Source organism: Formica exsecta, unplaced genomic scaffold (assembly GCF_003651465.1).
Source record: "Formica exsecta isolate Colony F162 unplaced genomic scaffold, ASM365146v1 scaffold1316, whole genome shotgun sequence".
NCBI classification, from domain to species: Eukaryota; Metazoa; Arthropoda; class Insecta; order Hymenoptera; family Formicidae; genus Formica; species Formica exsecta.
The window spans coordinates 16,609-26,565 of NW_021848649.1; the positions used below are offsets into that span (position 1 = coordinate 16,609).

Genomic DNA, 9,957 nt, shown 5'->3' on the forward strand with positions numbered 1-9,957 from the left:
GCCGGGTGGTTTTTACGCTCTCCCGGGTGAATAGAGTGACAATTTGAACGTCTCACTTGAGAGTCCGGCGAGAGCACTTGGGAGGAATCTGAACGCTCTCTGGGTGTCTGGGTGCACCCGGGTGGGGAATCAGAACACAGCCTGTGACATGTATATGTCACCTTACTATAGAAAATAAAAGTTATATATTTCGCATTTTATACAGGGTGTCCCCAATTTAAATGTCAAAACTGTATGAGCGTGTAGGGGACCGATGAACTAAGACAAAAAGTCCTTTAGAGATTTGCTCGTTTTTGCTTCGTTTTGAAGAAAATCGAAAAAATGAAACAAATAATTGTCACCAAAAAACTTAAAACAACACTAAAATTATTAGATTTACTGATTAGGCACGTGCAGATTACAAATCTTTTATATTAAGTAAATGTTGACGGCACGGGCCGATAACAAAACTGTAATTTTATAATTTTTTTTCACTTTTCATATGAAATGTTTAACTCCGCACTCCGTTATTATGTATACTTTAATTGTGGAAAAAGATTTTTTGATATCTATAATCAACAAAAATATTTGGCATAATAACGTTTTTATCGGTAAAACAGACCTTTTGGGATTCCCTTAAGGCATTACAACTGAAGTTTTCGTGTGGCAGCAATGGATACAACGAATTATTAACTCAACATCTACCTTTACCATCACAGCGTACTTTACGAAGAAGAAAAGAAAGCATTAGCTTTGAGCAAGGAATATTAGAGGACGTTTTTGATATTTTAAAGAAACAAGTATCATTGTTTAAAGATGATAGAGAAAAAGATGCTGCGATTGCTATTGATGAAATGAGTATAGTACCTGGAAAACAGTTTGATCCTTTCACTCTTTCATATATTGGCAATGCTAGTATGCCTGACAGTTCTGGTATATTTCTTTCCTAAATCTACATAAAATCTTGATTCTCTTTATAAATATTTTTTATTAAATATATTTTTCTTTGTCCTTTACAGGACAAGTACAAAAAGCATCGCACGCTTTAGTTATTATGCTTGCTGGTATTTTTTCACGGTAGAAACAAGTTGTTGCCTATTACTATACGCCCAATGGATTTAACGGTGCTAATTTAAAAGTTATAATGGAAACAGTAATTAGAAAAGCAGAATCCATTGGTCTATATGTACATAGTATAATTTCCGACATGGGATCGGTAAATCAAGCCATGTGGAAAGCATTTGAAAACATTTCAGGTGGAAAATTTTCTTTAATTCATAATTCTATATGTCATCCCGTAGACAATAAACAAAAATTGTTTTTTTTGCTGATGCGCCACACCTCTTAAAAAACTTAAGATCTTGCCTGGAAAATAACAAAATAATAGAACTACCAAAGACATTCGTGCATACACATAAATTATCTTCGTCTACCATAAAATGCAAGCATTTGACTGAATTAATCGAACTGCAAAATTTATTTTTCAAATTAGCTCCTAAACTTCAACACAGTGATATTATTCCCGGTACATATAACAAAATGAAAGTTAATAAAGCGGAAAATGTCATGAGCATGGATGTCAGCATCAGCAGTGCACTTACATTTGTAGCTGAAAAAAAGGCAAAATAGAATATAAGACAACAGCATCATTTATAGAAGTTGTTTTCAAATGGTTCACACTTGTAACGTCACGATCTCAACGAGTAGCATTGGGTAAAACATCAGGCAATGAAAAAAGTGAAGAAAAATATAATCGAAGTATTGAGTTTCTTGAGTCAGTTGTAGAATTTTTCAGAAATATTGCAATAGGTCAGAATCCCAAGTTTAAACCCGTCCAATGTGGTGTCATATGATTACTACAAAATCTGTTATCGAATTAACAAAATATTTGATAAACGAAAGAGGCTATGTGTATGTTTTAACAAGTCGGTTCACACAGGATTGTGTAGAAAATTTATTTTCAGGAATAAAAACAAAACATTAAATACACCCAATGCTTTACAATTTAAACAAGATTTGAAAGAATTTTGTATATCTCGCTATATTAAACCATCAAAATATTCCACCTATGACTAAGATGATAGACAATTTCTGTGTGACTTCTTGAGTAAAACGAAAATAAAAAATGTTGAACAGTTTCCGAATATTCCTATTGACATTATTTCAAAACATATATCAGGTGATTGCATAAGTTCGTGCCCGATTTAAATATAAACTTCAATAGATTATATTTTAGATAATAATATAGAGTTAATAAATATATTATATAATATAGCTGGTTATATAATTCACAGTATTGCTGCAGGTAAAAGTGCAATATGCGCAATTTGTTTAAATTCTGCAGACTCAACAGAATATAACGTAAATATTAAATATGCAAAATTTGTGCACTTAAAATGTTATTAAAATAATACATTATTTTTTGTAACCACAGATTTTTTGAATATTTTATCGCCATGGAATTTATTATTCGGCAATATTTGCCTCATTTAAATAATATTAAATGTAATTTAATTATAATTTTTTATGGAAAAAGTAAAAAATATTTCTTGTGCAAGTCTTATTAACAATTGTCATCAATTAGGTTTGAAAATTATGAGAGATTTATTTCATATAGAATAAAAATTGCATGTACCAAAGGGCGACTAGTCAAACCAATATACAATAGCAAAACAATGGCAAATTAAAAAGTTAAAAAGTTAATATTTTTATTATATATAGTTTATATATATTTTTTATAGCATTATTATATATTATTATTAAGTGTTCTTTATACTATCAAAATATGTGTGATAATTATATGTTTGACAGCCGCCAACGACACGAATATCACTGACGTTGCGCAATATAACAGCCAATCAAATTTAGGCATAGTTTACCTCGTCGCATCGTCCGCAGTGGCTTCACTCCCCTCGCCTAAACCACGAGTTTATGCTCGGTCTCTATATTTTTTATATCTATGGCTTCCCCTAACCATTGGTTCCGCCATGTTTTTCCAAACTTCGTTTTGACCAATAAAAAGGAACACGCACCGTGGCCAGACTCTATCTTTAGGGACTCTAGATTAAACCTGCTATGCTGTGTTCCGATTCCCCACCCGGGTGCACCCGATATTATAGTATATGTCACGTATACTATAATATCGGGTGCACCGGGTGTCCGGGTGGGGAATCGGAACACAGCCCTACATTCGAAACGCTATGAGTTATTACATCACGGCTGCGGTCGGGAAGACGCTAGAAATGCTTCGAAGCATTGCATTAATCAATCAGAATAAATCACAAATGAGAATTACTGAGTTTTGATGTAAATGGAAAGCAACTATTGTTTGAGTATAGAAGAAATTCGACATTAGAAAAAATAGAATAACTTGTTTTTTCCTTCGTCACTATATATTAATATATATTAATTATTTAATATTATGAGTGATAAAACAAATTCTCATAAAAAGAAATGGAAAGTGATGAAAACTTCAAAACTAAACAACGATATATCACGTAAGTATTGAAATTCTGCTTGTTATTTTTTGTTTTATTGTCATTATTATTATCTTTTGTATATTTTATATACATATTCTAGACAAAGAGAGAGAGAGAGAGAGAGAGAGAGAGAGAGAGAGAGAATAAATAATTAAAAAATAGATAAAATTAATTTTACATTAAGATAAAAAGAGAACTTCTTAAATATAAAAAGTTTAGAGAGATAAAATTAAAATATTTTAAATTTCTGAATAAATCTCAATAATGTTATAACATTATTTTAGATCAAAATAAAACAGATCATAGACCCGATAATCTCGATATTGGTAGGAATATAGATATTCCATATTATGGATGGAAATTGTTTTTTCCTGACAAAGGTAAATATGTAATCGATATAGTTAAAAAAACAAAATATTATTTTCTTAGGTATATATATGTGTCTTGCTGCATCTCTTTCTCTAATACATTAATAAATATTTATACAGAGTATAAAACTAATAGTGCTATTACAAAACAAATTAAAGCTATAGAGGCATTTATAGAAAGACATCAAGTATTGTCTTCGTTGTTTACTATGGCAAATTTGGAAGCAGGCATGTCTTTTGATATTGACATCTGTGACCTGTATGAGGATAGTGAATTTATGAAGCAATGGCCAAATTTTAAGCATGAAATTCATGAGAACCCAACAAACACATTAAATTGTATGAAACTTAGTATTCATCAGGTATATTTATTCCTTTTTATGATTAAATAAATATTGTTTATATTTTTAATTTTCTATTCTACTTTTATAATGATTTTGAATATGTGATCATTCGTCAATTCATCATAAAAAAGGCTACTAATGTAGGTGTTTAAAAAATTAGGATCCCATTAAAAAAAAAGAAGTTGATCTTCATTTCACCTTTCACTCAACCCACAGGTCAAACCAATAGCATCACCTTTGAAACTCTACAACCTTTATCTGAATTTCTTTTTATTTTGCTTTGTTTTATATATATTTATGCGTCTTAATTTAAATGCTGCATCCTGTGTATATATATAATTAAATTTTGTGTATATACATAATTAAATTTTGTATTATTTATATAATTCATATATATATATATATATATATATATATATATATATATATATTGCATGGTGTAATTGATTTGCTGTTTCTCTTTTTCAGCTGTGAAAATTAAGAAAAATGCTGATAATGTCAAGTTTAAAGTTCGCTGCTCCAGATTTTTATACACTCTTGTCATTACCGATAAGGAGAAGGCTGAGAAGCTGAAGCAATCGTTACCACCAGGTATAACAAACTCGATAATGTGTGTGTGTGTGTGTGTGTGAGTGGGTGGGTGGGTAGGTGTGTGTGAGTGTGTGTGTGTGGGAGTGTGTGAATAATATAAACAATACAAAATTTAATTTATTTATTAATTACTTAGTTTTATTTATTATTTACTTAGTTTTAAAAACTTTGGTTTTTGTTATTAACAGATCCTTGATTACTTGTTTTTTCTTGTAATTCTTCCCATAAATTTTTGATATTATAATTTTAGAAAATTTTGAAAACGGTGCCAGAAGAAAATTTACAGTATGTTTTGAATTCTATTAGCAGTTTACCAACAGTCAAATTAAGTATATTAAATTATCAACCAATCATATGTTTGCGAGACCTTAAGTTAAATTATTATGGTATGTGTATATAGACTTCTGTATATCTAAAAAAGTATCTAATATTATATATGTAGATTCATTAGAAAGAGAGTTTCTATTATATACATTAATCTTTTATTTTTGCAGGATTAGACAATTAATTGTTATTTTAATTTTATTTTATGGAAATTTTTCTAGAGCGATTGGTATCTACTAGAGGCTGTGTAATAAGGGTTGGCAGAATAAAACATCTTATACAGTGGATGGTATTTGCCTGTTCCAAATGTCATTTGCAAAAATTAGTCAAACAGTCTCAGGAAATATACACATTGCCAAAAATATGTGATACTTGTGGCACATCAAAGTTTTATCCAGTCTTGGATTCACCTTTTGTGAAAAGTATTTTATTCCAGATAATCAGAATACAAGAATCATTGAATGATGAGCAGGTGTAGTATATTTTATTTGTAATATAATTAAATAATATAATTAATTACTTCTTTGTAAGATCTTATAATTTAAGTTCGAACAAATATATTTTACAATTTTATTTTTTATAATAGTTATATTTGATAAATTTTGAATTGTTCTAAAAGTTAAAAATTTCATATAAGAACATACAAATAATGTATTTTAAATGCTTTGAAATAAATTATGTATATAAAGTAAATATTAATAAAATTGTGTATATTGCACAGTATATGCATGTGTTAATATTTTGTAGGAGAATAAAGGTAAAGTGCCTAAAATTCTTGATGTGGAACTTATGGATAATGTAGTTAATATTTGCATGCCTGGGGACAATATAACACTTACAGGCATTATCAAGGTAATTCTCAGGAATAGTTATATAAAAATGTTTATTGTGTTATATCCAAAAATCTTCTTTTCTTCTGCATAATGCTCTGCTGTAATGATGTTTTTATATCTATCATTATCAATATGAAAAAAATATATTTTTTTCCAAATATTTAAATATATCTACTTATAATGCTAAAGAAAGAAAGAAAGAAATTATCTATACATCTTGAAAAATTTTAGGTACAAGGAGTCGACGATACAACTAAAATACAAGTTGGGATTCCATTTTCATTATATATGAAAGCAATTACAATTATCAATAACAAACGTAAATGTGAAAATAAAAGTTCTATGAGTAATGAAATGTCTTTAAAAAATTACTTAGCTATACAGGTGTATATTTTTTCTTTTTTATCAAATATAAAATTGAATTAAATCTTGCATCCTTGCAAAATAATTATAGTTGTCTTTTTTTTGTTATATATAGAATATATATAAAGAACAAAATATTCTTGCATTATTAGTACATTCGTTATGCCCTAGTATATACGGCCATGAAATAGTCAAAGCTGGATTGATATTGAGTTTATTTGGAGGTAACGTAAAACGCGCGCAATTACGAGATGGCATACATATTTTGTTAATTGGAGATCCTGGTCTTGGCAAATCACAGATGTTACAAGCATGTGCTCGAATATCTACAAAAGGTATATTAAAGAAAACCAAGTTTCTTTGTAAGATATAAATGTTTTATATAAGACATTACAAAAATTTTTGAAGGTATATACATTTGTGGCAATTCAAGTACATCCTCCGGACTAACGGTAACACTTACAAAAGAAACCGGTTCAAATGACTTTTCTTTAGAACCTGGTGCTTTGGTTTTAGCAGATCAAGGTTGTTGTTGCATCGACGAGTTTGATAAAATGTGTTCTCAGCATCAGGTAAAATAATATAAATATTCATAGCAACATATTTGCTAAAACAATGAATAAATGCTATTAATGCTAATAACAGATGTAATATAGTAATTTTCTCACTTTCTCATTCTTTCTTGCTCTTTCTTTCTGTAATATTCTTGTATAATAAAATTAATAAAGCAAATTTTTTTAAATACCTGAAATATATTTTTATATGTATATATTGTTCCAGGCATTATTAGAATCAATGGAACAACAAAGAGTTACTGTTGCAAAATCAGGTATAATATCTTCTTTTCCTGCACGGACATCAATTCTCGCAGCGGCTAATCCTATTGGAGGGCAATATGACAAAAGCAAAACAGTAACTGAAAACCTAAACATTAATCAACCTATTCTCTCGCGATTTGACTTAATTTTTTTATTATTGGATAAACCAGATAAGGTAAATAAACATCTGTAATTTGAATAAGTATTGAATTGCTTGTAGTGATATTATCTTTTTATTTATGACAGCACTTTGATAGTTTGTTATGCAAGCATATTATGACAGTTCATACCAATTCACATACAAGTTTCAATCAAGAAGCTATAGAGTTGTCTGCTAATGACTGTTCCTTAAGGTAAATAATAATATATGATCCTCTGGTGGTGATCCACTGGTAGTGATCCATTGGTTTGCTGAAAATAATAGTACAAAACATGATCATATCTTGAGTATTATAACTTATTATTTTTCCAGTTATGCAATATATGTGCTTAATTTAAAAAAAAAAAAAACAATTAATAATATTTTATACTATACTCGATTTTGTTTTATGTACTATTTCGTTTAAGAGAAGCATCTAAACCTAACTATAATAAACATTTCAGAAAAAAGCTAATGCTGCCATTATCTACTGAGGTTATATCACAGCCTATTCTTCGAACTTATATTTCCTACGCACGACAATATGTGAAGCCAAAATTGTCAGCCAAAGCTGCAGCTATATTACAGAAATATTATTTAGAACTTCGATCAAAAAATAAACAATTTGGAAGCATACCTATATTTAATAGACAATTAGAAGCCATGATCCGTTTAACTGAGGTTTGGTATCTTTTGTTACGAGAGAAAAATATATTATGTGTGTTAAAAAAATATTTTATATCACTTTATTATAGGCTAGAGCAAAACTGGAATTACGTATTGAAGCAACTGAGTCAGATGCATTAGATGTAATAGATATATTGCAATATACAATGACAGACACATTAGAAGATTGTGTAACATCGAGATTGAATTCTGATGGTAAATTAACAAACAAAAAAGTAAGTTGTCTGTATGTGGAGTGATTTACTTACATTTATATAAAACTATTTACATGTACACACAAAATTTGATAACAGTTTATATTATTTACAATTTCTTTTTTTTTTTTATACAGATTAAAACGTTTATAAAGATACTTGAAGAAAAACTAAATGTGGATAAAAAACAAATATTTTCAACAAAAGAATTAAAAACATTTGCTACGTGCAAAGGTATTTTGATAAATGATTTTGCTGTTTTAATTTCAACACTGAACAGAGAAGGTATTTTATTAAAAATTAAGAAAGATACATATAAATTTATTTATGATACCACATAATGTGTTTATACATATATATATGTGTGTATGTGTGTAATAAAATATATTTATATATATAATACATCTGTTTAATATATTATATATTCTATGATACTAATCATTTTATTATGGCATATTTCTCAAATGTTAGGCATTAAAATATAAAAGTTGTATTTTCGATTGTTGTATTTTTTATTTTAAATAAAAACAACTTTAGCCATAGAAATTTTAAAATAACTTTTCTTTTATGATAAATAAATATCAACTGGAGAAAAAAGTTCATATAGATATACAGGGTGTCCCAGACCACCCGTACACCCCTTTTAAAATGAAAATAAATGGCTTTTATAAAAAATCGCGAACATTTTTTAAGTAAATCGGGTATGCTCTATCGAATGGTGATATTTTCAACTTTTGATTCCGACCGGAAATACGCCATCCGGACCGGAAGTTGAATTTTTTAAGGGAACATAGTACTTTTTATTACAGATTCGAATTGTACGTGAAAAAATAAGAAACTTTTGTATCAAACGTTTTTTCTGAAAGTGCCTCTGTCAACCTTAAGATTGACCTTGAAAGCAACTGTGACAGTTACCTTCAAGGTCAATTTTAAGGTTGACAGAGGCACTTTCAGAAAAAACGTTTAATACAAAAGTTTCTTATTGCAAAATTATGATTGGTAAAGAACATCTATTTTTTAACATAATCTCCATTTACATCACAACATTTTTGCTATCGATATACTAATGCGTTAATACCGACAGAATAGAAAGAGTTGTCCTAACATCTGAACTACTGTAATGTACACGTTTTAAGCTCATCTTCTGACTGAAAGCGCCTGCTGCCCAAAATGTTCTTTCAAGGGACCAAACAGATGAAAATCTAAATGTTTATAGTTTTTCTCTTTTTTGGGAGGTGTGTATTAAAGAGTGTGTGTTACAGTGGTTCAGAAGTCAACTCCTTGACAACTCCTTCTATTCTGCCGGTATTAACACATTGGTACGTCGATGGCAAAAATGCTGTGATGAAAATAGGTATTATGTTGAAAAATAAATGTTCTTTATTAGTCATAATTTTGCCTCTTTATCTGTCTAAAAATTAAATTCCGGTTTTGATGTGAACGACCCAAGTATAATTCAAATATAATTATATAAAAAAATCAAATATAAATATTCATTTTAATTACATATTATAATAACAAATATAATTATATATAAAATATGTCCACATATGTGTGTGTGTGTGTAAGGTCATTATTTTATATATTATACGTGTTTTATCAACTTGAAATATCGCGGGCGACGTCTACCTTTTCATTTTCGCCCGCGATATTTTTAATTGATGAAACTCGTATAAAATGTAAAATATTTACATTATATCATACATCGTTGTATTCGTTTCAAACGGTGCTACAATTTTTATCATATCGAAATATCCACATTATTATAAAAAAATTATGCATACCTCTCCGTTCGTTAACACAGATAGTTTTTGGAAGCAACTACTTTGCTCACGATA

The 9,957-nt window shown here is 28.8% G+C and overlaps 1 protein-coding gene and 1 long non-coding RNA gene across 5 annotated transcripts in view; one reads left to right on the forward strand and one right to left on the reverse strand.

Moving 5' to 3' along the window:
- The first annotated feature begins 3,264 nt into the window (after positions 1-3,264).
- LOC115245809 (DNA helicase MCM8-like) overlaps positions 3,265-9,957 on the forward strand; it is a 16,877-nt gene continuing 10,184 nt past the window's right edge. For 2 of the 3 annotated variants that reach the window (XM_029824290.1, XM_029824292.1), the window contains exons 1-14: positions 3,265-3,476; positions 3,743-3,838; positions 3,947-4,188; positions 5,012-5,147; positions 5,307-5,557; positions 5,833-5,937; positions 6,150-6,302; positions 6,397-6,616; positions 6,690-6,853; positions 7,062-7,274; positions 7,346-7,452; positions 7,703-7,919; positions 7,994-8,140; positions 8,257-8,404. In XM_029824290.1, coding sequence (XP_029680150.1) covers positions 3,401-3,476; positions 3,743-3,838; positions 3,947-4,188; positions 5,012-5,147; positions 5,307-5,557; positions 5,833-5,937; positions 6,150-6,302; positions 6,397-6,616; positions 6,690-6,853; positions 7,062-7,274; positions 7,346-7,452; positions 7,703-7,919; positions 7,994-8,140; positions 8,257-8,404 — 2,275 coding nt within the window. In that variant the 5' untranslated portion in view covers positions 3,265-3,400. The remainder of the gene's footprint in view (positions 3,477-3,742; positions 3,839-3,946; positions 4,189-5,011; positions 5,148-5,306; positions 5,558-5,832; positions 5,938-6,149; positions 6,303-6,396; positions 6,617-6,689; positions 6,854-7,061; positions 7,275-7,345; positions 7,453-7,702; positions 7,920-7,993; positions 8,141-8,256; positions 8,405-9,957) is intronic. The other variant, XM_029824291.1, reaches the window with a different exon arrangement.
- Positions 6,699-9,957, reverse strand: part of LOC115245810 — an 11,104-nt gene continuing 7,845 nt past the window's right edge. Inside the window, exons 1-4 of one of the 2 annotated variants that reach the window (XR_003885603.1) lie at positions 7,635-7,748; positions 7,390-7,510; positions 7,027-7,161; positions 6,699-6,888 (exon numbers count right to left, since the gene is read on the reverse strand). This is a non-coding gene — a long non-coding RNA (uncharacterized LOC115245810). Of the gene's footprint in view, positions 6,889-7,026; positions 7,162-7,389; positions 7,511-7,634; positions 7,749-9,957 lie in introns of those variants that run through there. The other variant, XR_003885602.1, reaches the window with a different exon arrangement.